The sequence below is a fragment of the Schistocerca americana genome, chromosome 8 (genome assembly GCF_021461395.2).
Source record: "Schistocerca americana isolate TAMUIC-IGC-003095 chromosome 8, iqSchAmer2.1, whole genome shotgun sequence".
NCBI lineage: Eukaryota > Metazoa > Arthropoda > Insecta > Orthoptera > Acrididae > Schistocerca > Schistocerca americana.
Window position 1 is genome coordinate 407676465 of NC_060126.1, and position 19089 is coordinate 407695553.

A 19089-nucleotide genomic window follows, 5' to 3' on the forward strand; every position below is an offset into this window, starting at 1 on the left:
AGTTCGTGTTTCTTTGTCATCAAATCACATACATGAGAGTAAAAACAAAAATCTCTTGTAATTTACACATTCTTTTAGAACTTGCAGTTTTTTCCATCTGATTTCCACAACTCAAGTGTGTTGGTGCAATGTCCTTTATTCCAATCAGATATCAGGGTGTAAATGCAGATAAGGAAAAAAAAATCCCAGATTTTCCAGTTAAAAATACACTTTCTCCCCAGGTAAAAATACACATTTTCTGTGGTAAGTGGCAGTATACGATCCCTTGGAGCTGTAAAACTAAATAGTCCTTTGAATGGTAAATGTTTTATACACTGGTGTATGACTTCCCAGTACTTGATGAAACAAAACCCAGAAATAAAACAATGCATTTTGGAAAAATCTGTGATGCACAGCAACATGTACACTGATATTCTCGTATTTTGAAAGTATGAATATGAATTCCACCAAACACAGCATGTTAGTTTCTGAAGCATTGAAATCGAGACGCACTTTTGTCAGCTAACCTTAGCTCACATCACGTTATCTCACCAGCCAATGACAGCAGATATTCAGAGCATAGGACACGTGATGTAGTGAGCCAATAGCAACATCACTGTTAAGTAGTGCAACCACACAAATAGGAAATGTTATAGTGTAGCTACAAGAGAAGCTAAGCTTTCACATATATTACCTGTCTTTTTTTGCATGTGTTACTCTTTAAGATATATTAAAAACAAATACACCTTTAAAATTTTAAATAATTCCTGTCGTGTGGCCATAATTACGTTGGAAACCTTTCCACATGAACAACCTGAGGTCATATAACAGCTCTGCCAATGTACTTCCCCTATATAACCTGTGTACACAATACTACTGTCATCTGTTTATGTGTGTATCACAATCCCATGACTCTTTTTCACCTCAGTTTATTCTACAGATAAAAAAACCAAGCAGTGGGAACACTAATCTCTCTCTCTCTCTCTCTCTCTCTCTCTCTCTCTCTCACACACACACACACACACACACACACACACACACACACACACACACTTCATGCAATAAACAATATCCAAAACTGCATTGGTGAGATAAGCAGAAAAGTTCTTGATCTGATACATGAAGTTCTCCCCGCAAAAAATTTTACACTTGAGTTTTGATTGATTTACTTCTGTTCACTATGATCCTTACTTATCTTATTGCAAGGAATCTGGAATTGTTATGGGACTGAAAGTAACACGTGGGTCAACAAAGGAGAGAGAATGCAGAAACAGCTGGTGATTTAGAAACTATACCAAAAGCAGTGTCAGCGTAGGCCCAGGTCCATCTTACTATGCTTGAGTCATTAGGTAGAAAATTTATCACCATAATCATTTTACTTGTTCAGTATTGTGAAAATAATGTAGCTATTCACCATATAGTAGAGATGTGAGTCGCAGACAGACACAAGAAAATGACTGCTGAACAAGAAAGCGTTCAGCCAAAAGGCTGTCTTCTGAAATAGACAATACACACACACACACACACACACACACACACACACACACACACACACACACACACAATGACCACTGCCTCTGGCCACTGAGGCCCGACTGTGAACAACTGTGAATGATGGGAGAAGCAATGTGGGTGATTAGGAGACTGTGATGCAGAGGGGGAGGGATATCAGGGGAGGGGGGAAGATGGTAAAATGCTGCTTGTGGGACTACACAGGAATGTAGTGAGGTGAGGGTAGGGCAGCTAGGTGCAGTCGGGAGGGTGGATGGTGAGCAGGAAGGGAGAGAGATGCTGTATCCAGGAAGTGTGGAACAAAGAAGACTGGAGGCATAAGTGGAAAAACAAGTTTAATCTCCCAACTGAAGTTCACACAAGATCTGAACACACATACTGCCAAACGGAATTGTACACTGAGTCCTTGACACAGTCGTACAACACTGTCACGTCAAGTCTGTATGTGTGCGTAGTTACAAGCAGTGAGTCCAAACACTTCTGGAGACTGCAGTCTGATGTCTCAGTGCCATCCGCAGAGGTGCATTTGTTTTTAACTAGCCCGGGCCTGCAGGAGTACACAGGCTACCAGTGAGCCTGCAGTGCCATGGTATGGCATAGCATGATTGGCTTGTAGTCGGTAGGTTGCTAAATTCTGTATGTATGCCAGGTGGCATTGCTGGGATTGCCATAGAAGCGGCCTAGTGGTGGTCATGCCTGCACTGTTAAGCAGCGGTGGTGCTGCCACCTATTGCCTGTGAGCTGAACTCCATATGATTCCTGGCCCCAAAACGCTGTGGTGTGGTCATTGGTGATACTGCAGGAGAAGTAAAAAAACTGTAGGTGTGTTGGTGGAATAAAAGGCTGTGTAGTGCTGGAGTAGGAACAGGGAAGCTGATTGTGAGTGAAGGACAGTGACTAACAGAGGATGAGGCCAGAGAGTTACGGTAATGTAGTATATATCACAGGGAGAGTTCTTGCCTGCGCAGTTCAGAAAAGCTGTTGTTAGTAGGAAGGATCCAGTTGGCACATGTGAAGCAATCATTGTGTTGGACAGCGTTTCCAGAAGCTAGGTGGTCCAGCTGTTTCTTGGCTGTAGTTTGTCGGTGGCCACTCATGCAGAGAGCTAGCTGGTTGGTTGTCGCACCCATGTCGAATGCAGCACAGTGATTGCAGTTTAGCTTGTAGATAACATTACTGCTTTCACAGATAGCCCTGCCTTTGACAGGATAAGTGATGCTTGTGCTTGGATTGGAGGTGGTGTTGGTGAGAGGATGTATGAGACAGGTCTTGCATCTAGATGAGTTACAGGGATTTGAGCCATGAGGTGAAAGGGGGGGGGGGGGGGGTGTAAAGGGTTTGGAGTAGGGGTGGACAAGAATATTGTGTAGGTTCAGTGGAGTATCACTGTGGGAGGGGTGGAACGGTAGGTGTGACATTCCTCATTTCAGGACATGACGAGAGATTGTCAAAACACTGGCAGAGAATGTGATTCAGTTGCTCCAGTCATTAGGCAAATGTTTTTTTGTGGCCAGACAGTGAGAGTCTTGTAGGCAATAGAAATATGTTTCTATATAGGGTTGGGAGGGTAGATATGGTCTGCGAAGGCCTCAGTAAGAACCTTTGTGTATTTTGTGGAGGACTGCTTGTCACTACAGCGACGGCCGAGGGTGGCTAGGCTGTATGGAAGGGACTTCTTGGCATTGAATGGATGACAGCTGTAAAACTGGAGAAACTGTACTGTGCTGCCTTTGGTTTGTAGGTTTGATATGGACAGAGGTACTGATGTAGCCATCTTTCAGGTGGAGGTCAACATCAAGGAAGGTGGCTTGTTGGATTGAGGAGGGCCATGGGGGAGGAACTGTTGAGATTGTGGAAGAATGTGGATAGGATGTCCTCACCCTCAGTCCAGATCATGAAGATGTCATCAGTGAATCTGAACCAGGCAAGAGGTTGGTATCCTTGGTGGTGAGGAAGCATTCCTCTAGGTGATCCATGAATAGGATGGTGTCTTGCAAGTGCACAGTGTCATACCATGGATTTGTTTGTAGGCAGTGCCTTCAAAGGTGAAGTAGTTGTGGGTGAGGATCTAGTTGACAGTGTTGGCCAGAATGGAGCTTATAGATTAAGAGTCCATTGGACATTGGGAAGGATAGTGTTAAATACCAGCAAAGTCATGAACATTAGGGATGTTAATGAAAAGGGAGGTGCCATCAGTACTCATGAGCAGAGCACCATGTGGTATAGGAACATCAACTGTCTTATGTAGGAGGGTAGGTTGCAAGTAATATGCTGAAGATGTTAGTGTATGAGAGCAGAGATACTTTCAGTGGAGGCACAGTAACCAGCCACAATAGGGCATCCTGGATAGTTGGGTTTATGGACTTCAGGAAGCATGTAGAAGGTGGAAATGTAGAAATGAGGAGAGAGGCAAAAACAGGAAAGAGGTTCTGGAATCGGCTTAGGGATTTGAGGAGAGACTAGAGATCCTTTGGATGTGTGGAATTATATCACTGAGTCAGGATTTGTAGGTGGACGAATCTGACCTTGGAAAGTCCTTCTGCCAGATAATGCTTTCAGTTCAAAAAAACAGTGGTGAAGCATTTGTCAGCAGGTAGGATCTGAAGGTCGGGATCAGTTTTTAGGTGATGGGTTGCAGTTATTTCTGCAGATGTAAGGTTAGCATGCATGTTGAGCGATTTGGGAAATGATGGTGAGGCAAGGTTCAAGGTTAAGAAGTTCTGGAATGTTAAGAGGGGGTAATTTGTGGGCAGGGGGAATGGATCTCGGTTGGATGGAGGAGTGAACTGAGTCAGGCAGAGTTCAATATTGCTTTTGTGTTGAGTCTGATTGGTAGGGTTGGCGGCAAAAATGTATTCCCACTGTGGGGCCTGGTAGAAGGAGAGAAGGTGTTTAACAGGTCAAGCATGATTAAATTTGGAAGTGAAACAGAATATAAGGCCTTTGGAAAGGGCTGATACCTCTGTGGGACTAAAGCTTTTGGCAGAAAGGTTTGTGACTGTGTTTAGGATCTGTTTAGGTTTTGGATTGTTTATGGTGGTGGGAGGGAGCTAGAGGGTGTGGTAAATGTTGTAGGTCTGTGAGGCAGGATTTGTCAGCTATTAGGGATTATAGGGAAGGTTTGAAGACTGTTGTAGAGGTGGTGGACAGTGGTAGTCATAGACAGTAATAGGAGATGAGCAGGCTGGAGAAATTTTTGAGGTGGAATGGTGTGTGCACTCCAGTTCATGGGCCAGTAGTGAAACGTGAAAACAAACAGAAATAAATGTGAAAACACAATGAGGTAAAAATAAAAATAAATAAAAAAGACAATAATGTAGGTTGCAAGTCAGTGGCTGGAAATGTATGAAGGAGGTAGCAGCAGATGTGACTGGATTAGGTGAGGTTAGCAAGTGCGAACTGGAATAAGAGAGGAGAAAGAATGGGGAGGGGTTTGGAAGGATGAAGTACAAGTTTGTGTAGCACAGGAAGGTATGGAAAATAACTCGTGAAAATACACAGTAGTGAAGCAGGAAGAGTGATGAATTGAAGGTCTAGGTTAATGATATCATTGGGTGTATCATAGGACATAAGATGCTGCACCAACAATCAGCACAGTCACGTAATTGTGTGTGTGTGTGTGTGTGTGTGTGTGTGTGTGTGTGTGTGTGTGTGTGTGTGAAAAGAGAAAGGAAAGGATGGACACTGAATAAAGCAATGTGTTAGAAAATAGTAACAAAGGAAAACAGCACTGGGGTACTGGATGAAGATAAAGCCAATAGACAAAATCAAACAATGGAAAAGCCAGGATGGAATAATGACAATATTATGAAAAGGATAGATTGCTGCCCGCCATATATTTGAGACGTTGAATCGACAGGCGCAACAAAAAGAGTGCTAAACAAGTAAGGTTTCAGCCAAAAGGCCTTTTTCTAAAGTAGATGAACACACACGCGCGCACACACTGTCTAGCCTCCAAGGATGGACTGGGACTGAGAGCAACTGTACATGATGGGAAAAGCAGTATGGGTAGTGGGGGTAAGGAGGAGACTAGGGTGGAGAGAGATGCGAGGGTAGGGGTGGGGGACGGTAAAGTGTTGCTTGTGGGAACATACGAGGAAAAGGTGGGGAGAAGGTAGGGCAGCTAGGAACAGTTGGAAGTCAAGACAGTAGGCGTAGGGAGGAAAACGGGGGGAGGGGGAGAAAAATAGATTGTTTGTAGGTCGGTTGAATCCTCTCCACTGAGAGAACCTCTGCTCTTATAGACTAATTCTTTCATCCTATTATCCACGACCTACCCACCTATATAAAAGACACCAACTTGCTCCTCCACTGACACTCTACAGTTCTGTTCCTTTACCACATGGTGCCCTACTCGTCACTATTGGTGTCACCTTCGTTTACACTAACATTCCTAATGTCCATGGCATTGCCACTACTGAACACTGCCCTTCCCAATGCCTAATGGATTCCCAACCTACAACCTTCTTCCTGGTCAACATGACCAACTGTATCCTCACCCACAACTACTTCACCTTTGAAGGCATTACCAGCAAATCCATGGTTTGACAATGGGGAACCGTAAGACACCATCCTATGCCAACCTATTTGTGGGCCACTGAGAAGAATCCTTCCTAACCATCCCGAATGTCAAATCCCTCACCAGGTTCAGATTCACTGGTGACATCTTTGTGATCTGGATTGTGAGGACACCTTATCCACATTTATGCAGAACCTCAATGCCTCCCCCCATTCTTCGCTTAACCTGGTCCTCCTCAACCCAAAAAGCCATTTTCCTTTATGTTGACCTCTACCTGAAAGATGGTTACATCAGTACCTCCATCCATGTCAAACCTACCAACCACCAGCAATACAGCACCTCCACTTCAACAGTTGCCATCTATTCCATACCAAGTAGTCACTTTCATACAGCCTAGCCACCATAGCCGTCACATGTAGTGATGAGCAGTTCCTCTCAAAAAGTACCAAGGTTCTCACTGAGCCCTTTACAGACAGTATTTACCCTCCCAACCTTATACAGAAACAGATCTGCCATACCTTCGCTATCCAGTCACCCACTACCTCCAAGAATCCCACCATCTGGCCACAAAGCAGCATACACCTCACGACTTTGTACCACCCAGCACTGGAGCAACTGAATCACATTTTCTGCCACTGTTTCAACTACCTCTCATCATGTTCTGAAATGAGGAATACGTTACCTACTATCCCTCTCACCCTTCCCACAGTGCTGTTCTACCACCCACCAAACCAACACAACATCCTTGTCTGTCCCTACTCCACCTCTGCTCCCAACACCTTGTCCCTTGCCTCACGGCTCATATCAGTGTAATAGACCTAGATTCAAACCTGTCCCATACATCCTCCCACCAACACCACTTCCACTTCAGTCACAAGCATCACTTACCCCTTCGAAGGCAGGGCTATCTGTGAAATCAGTAACGTGATCTACAACTTGTACAGCCACTGTGCTGCATTCTACTGGGCTTGACAATCAGCAAAGCTGTCTGTGTGCATGAGTGGCCACTGACAAACTGTAGCCAAGAACCGACTGGACCACCCAGTTGCTGAGCACGCTCCCCAACACAATGTTCTTCACTTCAGTGACTGCTTCACAGCCTGTGCCATTTTTGTCCTTCCTTCCAATACCAGCTTATCTGAATTGCAGAGGTTGGAACTCACCCTGTTATATATCCTACATTCCCATAATGCCCTGGCCTCAATTTTTGCTAGTCACTGTCCTTCTGTGTTCCAACTCCAGCACTACATAACCTTCTATTCCATCAGTGCACCTACAGTCGTTTTACTTCTCTCCTTTTCTGCCCCCCCCCCCCTTCCCCTCTCCACCCGTCCACTGTCTATCCTTCCGACCGCACCTAACTGCCCTACCCTTTCTGCACCACATCCCGTGCACAGTTGCTCACAGTCTGGTCTCAGTGACCAGATACAGTGGTTGTGTGTGTGTGTGTGTGTGTGTGTGTGTGTGTGTGTGTGTGTGTATTTTTCAGAAGGTAGCCTTTTGGCCGAAACCAACTTGTTTAGCAATCTTTTTGTTGTGCCTGTCTGCTACTCAGCGTCTCTACTATATGGTGAATAGCAATCTATCCTCTTTGTAATACTGTCATTATCCTGTCTTTGATTTTTCATTGTTTCATTTGACTTTCTCACTTGATTGTGTCCGTAGGTGATAGACATTTAGACTGTCTGTTAAAAAAATTAAATTTTGCTACCAAATACGGTGTATTTAAATTAAAATTGTCATATGGGCAATTAAGTATACCAGTTTTAATGATTCAGAGACCTTTTTCTTACAGGCTGATACATTTAAACACTAAGACTAACAAGACAGTGTACAAGGTGTGTAAAATTATTTTGTAGGATAGAAACCATCAGTGGGAAATAGCATTACTGTTTCTTGTGTTCAGCTTGCAACAATTGACAATACCTCTGCCTAACCAATTGTGAGTGATATAAAAGTGCTCGGAAGGAAGTATCTTGTAATGCGCTTTTTTATCTTGAACTCATTGCTTATGGTCGACTTGCTTACATGTGCAATCAAAGTGATCTGTTTTGCTTAAGTTTTTCTTTGAAATTCAAAAACAGATTGTTGCTAGAACAGTGTGAAGTACATCTGCAGCATGTATTTTAATTAGATTTTATTTGTAATTATATCTGCTACCACTTGCTATGCAAAAACATATCTTTCACCATGTTAGTTTTGTATTGTTGTCTTCAAGATACATTCACTTGTAGAAATCTATGTAATTTATCTTCTGTCATTAAAGACATGTAATGCTGGGCATTTGATAGCCAAGCTCCATAATGGCTACAGTATCTGAGAATTCAACATGCAGCATCCATAAAAAAAAGGCACTCTAAATAACTCTTAGGGTGCCATTATCTGACTGGTTGTAATCACAAACTGTCTCCTAGCAGAGGGGTTCTAGCACTTCATACAAATGAATGTATCTATCACTTGCAACCAATTTAGTGAAAGTCAACAATTATAAATTGTAGGGCATATCAAAATTAAAACCATTCAAAAAGATTTCTGTACCTACTAAGTTAAATTTTATTCGAGAATGAGATTTTTGCTCTGCAGCAGAGTGTGGGCTGATATGAAACTTCCTGGCAGATTAAAACTGTGTGCCAGACCGCGACTCGAACTCGGTATCTTTGTCTTTCGTGAGCAAGTGCTCTACCAAGTTCGCAGAAGAGCTTCTGTGAAGTTTGGAAGGCAGGAGATGAAGTACTGGCAGAATTGAAGCTGTGGGGATGGGTTGTGAGTCACGCTTGGGTAGCTTAGTTGGTAGAGCACTTGCCCGCGTAAGGAATAGGTCCCTTGTTCGAGTCTTGGTCCGGCACACAGTTTTAATCTGCCACGAAGTTTCAAAATTTAATTTGGTCTCTCATCATGAGGTTGCATGTAAAATATTTACAAAATTTTTTTCATTTATTAATTATGTTATAACTTATTTGCTAAACACGATAATGCCCTTGAAGTCTTTGAATATTGACCATTCAGGTATAATAAAAATCCGCCTATCATATGAGTCTCATGTTGAGGGTACAAAATCACCAGCTTGCCTCATCTTAAAAGGCTAAACACTTACTAACATTGTAGGCTTTCCCTTTTTTTTTTTTAAGTTTAGGTGCACTAAATTGTATTGATGAGCAGATGTAATACAGTTTGCAGAATAAAGGAGAGGAAAAATTTTTTTGCTTTTGGGTACTTCTGACATTAGTCTTCAAGGGAGAAATGTTACAAACTGCACATTGGTAATCATATCACGTGTTCATATAATTATTAGCCAAAGAGTTTTACTGTACATACTAACGATTGTTTTTTGGTAGGGGGACTGTGCGATGAATAAAGTTGAAACTCATGTTGGATTAGCTTTTCCTAGATAGAACTTTTATTTACTGCATGTTGCTCAATGTGTTGACTTTAAGAGCGGTGGCAAGCTGTGAGAATTTGTAGCAGTACAGCTTCCCAATTCCCAGCAATAATATGGAACTTAAGCAACATGTGAACCAATACCATATTAAAGGAGACATCTGTTGATGACAATAATAATAAAAGTAGGATTGTTAAATTGCTTTTCATATTGAAAGTGTTAAGTCTCGTTCATAACATGTTCCTATAACTGCATTTTTCTAGAAATGGTACTTCTTATTACATTATGAGATTCCAGACATAACATTTTCGTTATTTGTTTAGAAGGTTCCACAATGGATGTCGAGGATTGTTTCTCCAGATATGTCAGATGCTGTGTTGTTTGTTGACACGGGTGTAGTTCCATTATTAGAAGAAAACAGCAACAAAAATGGTAGATGCACCAACATTCATGAGCTTGCACTTCTGGCTGCAGTGACCAGCATTTGGGAGAAAGTAAGTAACTTTTAGTAGCAGTAGTAGTAGTAGTAGTAGTAGTAGTAGTAGTTGTTGTTGTTGTTGTTGTTGTTCTTAGTGTCATTGCTGTCAACACTGCAAAAGTTAATTTCTTAATTGTCCTAGAGGTTTTTTTTTTTTTTTTTTTTTTTTTTTTTTTTTTTTTTTTTTTTTTTTTTTTTTTTTTTTTTAATGAGATGCGACACTGTATCAGAGATCATAAGAAATGGCATTTAGTAAACTTATATTTTGACCAGTGTCTGGCTGTCGTATGACGAAATTTTCTCCAGAATTACTGTTTTAATGTAGTCACCTACAGATTGACAGCGTACACCACATACTTCTGACATCAGTTTATAATGTTGCAATTTTATTGACATTAAGTGTAATTTCTTGATCCTGTAACCATCTCTCCATGGTGTCCGTGTGAAGCGGTCTGTCTCTCAGAACTTTTGATTGCGAAATAGGTGACCATTTTCGAAAGGATGCTAACTCAAAAAAACTATATTTGTATTTTGGTTCCCTGCATAGTAAAAATTGAAGTCAGTATAAAACTAATTTGTTTCATATGTTGCTGATATACTGTGGTGTGCAAAACTAAACAATGAAAGTAACTTTCACACGACATGTCACCACTAAGTAACATAGCTTGATGAAGCTTGTACCATCCATAGAAAGAACTGGTGCAGTATAGTAGAGAAGGTAACTGACAAAATATGCAGTGAGACAAATAGAAATGACACTTTCATTCAAGGACAGTATTTACATGCGAGTCACGACAATTCATTATGGTTCCTTGGGCGTTACAAAAGGCAAAACACAGTTTGTAAAAAGGTATGTGATCACCACGGATTGCAGTATATGCACTACAACATGTTCCCATGTTGGCCACAAGGTATGTAAAGAGTTCTTTGGTAGGGCTTTCCATTTCTCCATTTTTAGTTCACTGGAACGGGCAGGCTAGCCCATTCACTGAACAGCTTCTCGTTCCAAGAGCTGCTCCACCTGCACTGTTCAATGTGATCACCCATTGTCATCCATAAAAATTAAGTCAGGGTAAAACACACTCCAGAAAAGATGCACAGGGGAAGGAGTACAGTGTCAAATAATACTGACTGGCGAGTGTTACCGTGTTCAAAGATTTGGATGTGAAGATACCCACGCAATGCCAAAGACAACAACATGTACCCACACAACAACACCAGGACTACCACAATGGTCATGTTCAATAATGTTCCTGGTGCATGAGGTGTCCCCGCCTCTCGCCACATGAGGGTACGCCCAGCAGTGATAGTTTTGGTGGTCCATGTGTAATGTTGAATGGGCGTATTAGCTTCAAAATCTTAAACACGGTACACCCTATGATCAACTTTATTGTGACACTGTACTACTTCCATGTGCATCATCTCAGGAGTACATTTGGGCCAGACTTCATTTTTATGGATGCTCTGCACAACCACTTGGAACAGCACTGATGGAGCAGCTCTTGTATTTAGAGGATATTTGATAAATGGACTGGCCTGCCCATTCCCACAGCTTAAATCCTATTGAGCAAGGGTGGGATGAATTGGGGAAACGTATTGCAGCACATCAACAGGCACCAATGATCATTCAGCAGTTGTTGACCATGCTGGTGGAGGAATGGAATGCCCTACCACAAGCAGTCCTTACCAACATGGGAGCACGTTGCAGAGCATGCATTGCCATCTGTGGTGACCACACACGTTATTAAGACCCACGTCCCACCATCTGCAATGTCCAGTGGACCGTCATGAACCGCACTGATTTCAGTGTAGTTGTTATCTTGTGGATAATAGCATCATTGCTGGTCATTTCATTGCATATTTTGCTCAGTTACTTTTTGTACTGTACTGTATTGCAGCAGTCCTTTCTATGTATGGTCCAAGTTCCACCAAGCTGTTTTACTTGGCAGTGAAACGTGATGCAAAAGTTGCTTTTGTTCTTAAGTTGTGCACATCATTGTATTAATATCACATTTTCTACATTGCATTTTGCTCAGTGGAGATCACAAATATGTGGACATTCTCTTTCTCAGATATTTTACATAATACAGTTTGAAATCACTTGTCATTGCGAAAGCAGTAGGAGTTAAAGTGTCCACAGTTTTGTGATTCTACACAAGACATAAAAATCTAAGTGCATGCATGCTCAGGCATGTATGTATGACTGTGTGTGCCCACACAGTCCAGCATCGCACTCATCTTATTGCAGTTTGGCATTACCAGCCCTACTGTAAGGTTCTTGAGAGACCCTGCCTTGCATTATAATTGAATGGCAGTTCACTAACGGGTGGTCATGATCAGCAGTAGCAGTCTACACCTTTCCCAACTTATCTTGTAATCTTCTAGGCATTTTCATTAGAATGTGTGTCTGTAGATTTTCCCACAGACGACAATTGCTGATGCATAGTAATTGTATACTTCTGTCCACAAATAGTTGTGTTTAAAATCTAACTGTAGTCTCTAACTTAAGCAGTTGTAATGGGTGTATTGTTTGCTGTAAAATGCCAATAAAGTTCATTAAAGAAAGACATTTAGTAAATTAAATAGATCTAAGGTTCCAAGAATGAAATTTTTCACTCTACAGTGGAGTGTGCACTGATATGAAACTTCCTGGCAGATTAAAACTGTGTGCCGGACCAAGACTCAAACCCGGGACCTTTGTTGTGGCTAAGCCATGTCTCCGCAATATCCTTTCTTCCAGGAGTGCTAGTTTTGCATGGTTCGCAGGAGGGCTTCTGTGAAGTTTGGAAGGTAGGAGACAAGGTACTGGCGGATTTAAAGCTGTGAGGATGGGGCGTGAGTCGTGCTTTGGTAGCTCAGTTGGTAGAGCACTTGCCCGTGAAGGGCAAAGGTCTCGATTTCGAGTCTTGGTCCGGCACACAGTTTAATCTGCCAGGAAGTTTCAGATCTAAGGTTGGTTGTTTTTGCAGCTAATGTTATGTATGGGTGAATTGTGAGTATGGGTGAATTGTGTCAGAATGCTCAGTAAACCAACACCTGCCATTTGCTTTTTCATGCGTGTGTATCAGTCATGTGTGTTTGTAAATTTTATAAATAATGCCACATAATTAGCGATATGTTTCACTGGTTTTGCTTGGCCATAATTTACACAATAAAATTTTGTTACTGGTTACAGGGTGCTGTAGATACAAAAGATATTGGAATCATTGCACCATTCAGAGCACAAGTTAATTTGATAAGGAAAGCACTGCCTTCTCATGAGGTCAACACTGTTGATCAGTTTCAAGGACGTGACAAATCTGTTATACTTTTGTCATGTACACGTAGTAAGGTTAGTTGTTTCTATTCTCGGCTCTTATTTGGGAAAAGTTAGCTCCAGTATATTTTGCTGTAAACTTTAATTCATTATTATCTGTTAACAGAAATCAATTGCTAAAAACTCTGCCAAAGACAATGAGACAGCCAGTCTGAAGAAAGAAGAGGAGGATGAAATAAAGGTACAGCTGCAAGCTTGTAAGAATATACCAATGGAAACATACACATCTTTTTCAACAATTTAAATATGTAAAGGTTTCCATTAAAATTCAGAATATTGTATTCAGGGTACAGATCTACATGGGACTTACTTCTGACACTCTAGTCTCTGGCATACATACTTATATTTAAAACCTGTAAATAACAAATAATAAAGTTATACATATGGACCAGTTCAGTCTGCATTAAAACAACTGAATTAGTTATATCAAACTATGTGGTAGTGAATGGGTGACAGCATTGAGAAAGACACAGGGTCATAAACTCCTGGAACTAAACATTTCCTCTTCCTGCAGTAAAAACATAACTGAAGATAGGTAACTGATTACATAGATAGATGCAACAGTTGAGAAAATGGCACTGGCTTTCAAATGTGGTATTATTCTTCTTGTAATCTAAGTATCCATTTCTGCAGCCTCTCTGGAGTTCTCTTGCCCTCAGCACTTTCCTTCTCTCTCTCTCTCTCTCTCTCTCTCTCTCTCTCTCTCTCTCTCTCTCTCTCTCTCTCACACACACACACACACACACACACACACACACACACACACGTGAAATGCGCAAGGCAAAGAAGGATCTGAATGACATTGGAAAGTAGGAACGGTTAGACATGTAGTTCTCAGTAACAGTTGCCTAAAGAAAGCCATTGGTGCCAAGAGACAAAACTAAAGGAGGAGAGCCAGGAAGGGTGGGAGAAAGTTTGGCTGGTAACCAATCTGAGGTGTAGACAGCAGGGTAGTTGCTGCCTCACATCCTGGTACAAGTCGTGCCACCAGCTTGGGTGAAGACATGGCCTTTGTAGTGCTGTCAGGATGTTGACGGCAATACTTTCATATAGGTTGAGGGTCTACTGAGTCACCTTTAATGGAGTAAGAGGGAGAAAGTCTCCTAGGTTGCTTAGCACAGGCGATTCTGGAATGGGGACAATAAGTTCTGATTCATGGAACTTGAATGAGAGTGCAAAAGCTTAAGGATTCAGTTTAAAAAAAACTATTAATTTTCACAGTAATTTAACCTTATTCAGAAAGGTGTCTTACAGTGGCTGTACATCTTTGAAAACCAATGAGTACACCCAGCCACTCTGTATGTTTTGCCTTTTCAGCAACTCACAGTTTCTTCATTCTTCTTCACTCTACCTTGATCTGCCGGAGATGATCGGTCTGCTTGCAATTCTTTCCTCCAATATGCAGTCAGATACTTTAACCACAACTGGAGACAAGTGTAAAACAGCACTTGTTCTCCCCTCTATTCTGACAGACAGAAAATATCAAATACTACTTGTTGCTACTAGTCCATCCACAGACTTTGCAGAATCTTTACTGCAGCAAAGTGCCTTGAGGGTCGGCTGTGGAACTGCTCCCAATGACTACTAACTGTGACTGCTTTCTGGTAACAATTGCTTCTAACTTCATGGGCTGTTTGTGCTGTCTTCTTATATAGTGCCTCTCATAGTTTCACTTTCACTGGACTCTTCAGAAGGGCTTCTAAATATTGAAATTTTTCTAAAATAATCTGGGTGTTTCGAATGTATTGCTCCTAATGGTTACTGTGTGGTGTTTGTAAGACCCTCTGGGATTGTAATTCTTGCCAGCAGATGTAGAATGGGCACTTTTCCACCTGGTTGTTATTGTCACTCATCTCATCTGGATGTCCCAGAAACTTTGATTCCTAGTGCCTCCGTTATACCATTCATTTGCTTTGTCTAACATTACACTTGCTTTCTTTTCCTAGCAGTGGTAACTGCTGTACTTGGATACAGTGCTTCACAGTAACTGCATCACTGTTGGAATAAGATGACTATATTCTTATGTGACCCATCCTTTGATTGAACAGGAAATGCCTGTGACTTAGCTGCTGTAGGAAGTGATGCATGGCTGTATGTATGACATAGGGCTTACCCCTTGTTTGTCCACAGAGAAATGGGTCATGGAGCATAGGATTTGGAGTAAAGGAAGCATAGGGATGGACAATAATATCGTCTTGAAAAATCTCATTCTGGAAACATCCCCCAGGCTGTGGCTAAGCCGTGTCTCCGCAATATCCTTTTTTCCAGAAGTGCTAGTTCTGCAAAGTTCGCAGAAGAGCTTCTGTGAAGTTTTGAAGGTGGGAGACGAGGTACTGGCAGAATTAAGGCAATGAGGATGCGTCATAATTTGTGCTTGGGTAACTCAGTTGGTAGAGCACTTGCCCATGAAAGGCAAAGGTCTCAAGTTAGAATCTCAGTCCGGCACACAGTTTTAATCTGCCAGGAAGTTTCATATCAGTGTACACACCACTGCAGAGTGAAAATCTCATTCTGGAAACATTGTATGGGTTAATTGTGTAACGGAATACTAGCTTGAGGGATGAGTGTAGAATTTCGGTTAGGGTATACTTCACGTCTCGGGGCACAACTAGATGCAGTCAAGGCCAGAGAAGTAGTGATAAAGGAGAGAAATAAAAAGACTAGGTGTGGTGGTGGAATGATGGCTGTGTAGGGCTGGAATGAGAACAGGGAAGGGACTGTATGGGTGACAACAGTGACTGTCGTCACCCAACCAACCTGGGAAGGGGCTTGTTCCAGCACTACACAGCTGTCATTCTACCACCACACCCAGTCTTTTTGTCTCTTTTTCTGCTACTTCTCCCCACCCTCCCCACCTCTCCCCTGCCCTCCATCTAACCTGCAGCACTGTCCGCCACACCCATCATACTAACCATCCCCCTCCCCATTCCAGCCTCCTCCTTATAACCACCCAATAGCCACTCTCATCATGCACTGGTGTGCTCGCAGTGTAGTTTCAGTTGTCTGCAGTCGTGTGTGAGTTGCATTTGCGTGAGTGCATGTGCTTGTGTGTCTACTGTTGACAAAGGCCTTAAATAGCCGAAAGCTATAATTGTGAGTCTTTTTGTTGTGCCTATCTGTGACTCAACATCTCTGCTATATGATGAGTAGAAACTCATACTGGGCTTCCCATGGAAATTTTGTGGAGTTTTTTGTAGATTTGGTTTATAAACTGCAAACATTTATAGACTGGAATGTGGTTGGCCAACATCGTTTAGGAGGGGGTTGTGCAGTTGGTGTCAGACGTTGGTATAGACTGTAAGAGGATGCATAGCATCCACATTAATGAGTAAAGAGTCTGATTGTAGAGAGAAAGAATAGAGGGAGGGATAGGAGTGGAGATTTGGATGTAGGGATGGAGACTGTAGGTAATTGGTACATGCTTGTCAACCAAAGTAACCTATAAACATATAAATTAAACCGTCACTGGCAGCTTGTGCATGGAAATGTTTTTTAATGCAGTGGTTGATGGCTGCTGATAAATTACACCATTTACTTCGACTTATGTGATTTTCGGTGACAGAACTAGTTATATGAGCTATATACTATTGGGCCAAGAAAAAGTGCAAATTATTTTTCATACTCTTATAACTTAGAAAGTAGTTGATACATTTGAAGAGTGAGTAAAGTTGTCGTAGACGGCATACTGCTTCATTTTATTTATAACAAGGTTTTGACTGCTGCCATCATTATTAAATAAGCCATTCAGTAGGGCTGAGTCCAGACTTAGGGAGTTAATTGAGAATGTGAACATGACATTTGAAGTAATTTGAATGGATGATAAACCATTGCTATTCCAGTACATAAAGACTAAAACTTGGACCTGAAAAGCTGTGTCAGTGTCATTATCAATCTTTTTTCTTTGTTAACATTTTGCACCATGAATTTAAGTCAGCGTCTAGCAACAACCAATAGGTTTTAAAGGAATGAAGGAGAATGTTCAAATTGAAAATAATTTTTTTTAAATTTTTTTACAGGATACTGCCATCCTTGATGACATACGTCGATTGACTGTTGCTGTGACGCGTGCTAAACATAAGTTGGTAATGTTTGGTGATCGTGAGACTTTGCGACACCATAAACCATTTTTTCGAGCATTTGAACTTTTGGACAAGAAAGGACTGGTACTTTCTGTACATGATAATAGCAAAGAATTTTTATGGAAACCACTTGTAGAAAATGTATTCAGTGAACTTGGTGTCAAATCGAAACCTGTCACTATTAAATCTGTGAATGAAAATTGATAGTAACTTAATGAACGGAACTTTTGAAAATTCTTGTAGTTCATCACTTATCAAGATGCAAAACAAGTTCCCCTTCATTGCTTCATATTGTGTTTCAGTGCAGTTACTATAATTTTGAAACCTATGGATGGTTAGGTAATACTACACTGTTTTTTCCGCTGTCAATATTACAGTTAAAAAGTGGTGCCATACTATAAAAAGAAAGTGTGTAGACAACAATGACCTGAAAAATTTCACTTTTTACGTTGAAACAGCTGCATTACAAAACATACTTTTCTTTTTGTAATACGGCTAAGTTGTGTTTTTACTGTTTTGTTATCAAGCAGAATAGAACATTTAGTTCTCAAGATTTAATGAAAATCTTACCTTTAGTTCAATCAAGCAGAATAATCGTGGAATGTAAACATTTCTTGCACATGTTTCTGACACACAAATTGGGTATTTCTAGCTTCAGTAGGTAGCAAAAACTATATCATGTATTCTAGATTGCGTAAACTGAAACACCTGCTCTTGACATCTGAGGCCCAGATAAGCTAGTGTCTCATGTTTCACATTTGATCCTTAATTAATTTCACAAGTCAACCTAAAATCAGCCCCATTCACTGCAGTGATTGTGATTCCAGTTCGTAATAATTTGAGTTACTTAACTGTAGTTAATTGCTGATTTTCTCATGGGGTTTCCTTTGACAGAATGACATTCCAATAATGCATTGTTGAATCACTTGGTCTCAAAGTATGAAGTAAAACAAATAGTATGTGTTTCTGTCAGATATGAGAAATCTTTGTGGTAATATTATTTATATTGTAAAGTAATTTATCTATAATTTTTGACTAGTATGGAATGAAGCATGCTGCTGTGTCAGTTTCATGTGCTTGCCAAATATTGACTTATTTATGAATGCCTTTAGCATTATTTATGTTGTCTGCAAAGGGATGAAATTATATAATTATATCTACATCTTCATTGTGAACATTACTTGGCAACAGGGTGTGCTATTGCACTGACATTTACCTATGAATGTATATTTTGTACAGATTTTTATATATTTTCATACACTGTTTGCACTTACATGTATTAATGTGAAAAGATTGCTATTTATATTTTTGCATTCTTCTTAAATAAATAAAATATTTCAAATGCTTGCTGTTGTAATTTACTTCTTATATTGTCACAGGTGAAGGGTTGTGTATGTAACCTCTCTCAACTAAAATATTTCTGTATATTTTTATACTGTCTGCTTTGAACTGTATCATTATGTTAAAGTAGTATTTAATGTTGAGACTAAGCCAATATTTCTGTAGTCTTCAAAGCTCACTTCTTTATGCATCCCACTCAAAATTCTAGATCTTCCATATCTTCATTTATTTCTTCAGTCATTTAGTCTGCAGTGTCATGATTTCCTTGTACTCCAAAATTCTTCACACAAATATTACTAGTGAGATACTGATTTGTCTGTTCTGATCCCATCACAGCAGGTTGAATGTGTTCTCATTAAACTGCTGGACCAAAATAAGAAATCATTCTATCGATTGGCGACTCCATGGAGTGCTGTGTATACAACGACCATATATGTTCAATTAAAAGGAAGGTCAGTGTTGGCCATAATATTGATGTTTTATTGA

At 40.8% G+C, this 19089-nt stretch overlaps 1 protein-coding gene across 2 annotated transcripts in view; it reads left to right on the forward strand.

Moving 5' to 3' along the window:
* The window catches only part of LOC124545358 (DNA replication ATP-dependent helicase/nuclease DNA2-like), a 152709-nt gene extending 134105 nt beyond the window's left edge, over positions 1-18604 (forward strand). For both annotated transcript variants that reach the window (XM_047124261.1, XM_047124262.1), the window contains 4 exons: positions 9713-9883; positions 13043-13198; positions 13290-13364; positions 17200-18604. In XM_047124261.1, coding sequence (XP_046980217.1) covers positions 9713-9883; positions 13043-13198; positions 13290-13364; positions 17200-17466 — 669 coding nt within the window. In that variant the 3' untranslated portion in view covers positions 17467-18604. The remainder of the gene's footprint in view (positions 1-9712; positions 9884-13042; positions 13199-13289; positions 13365-17199) is intronic.
* The last annotated feature ends 485 nt before the right edge of the window (positions 18605-19089 follow it).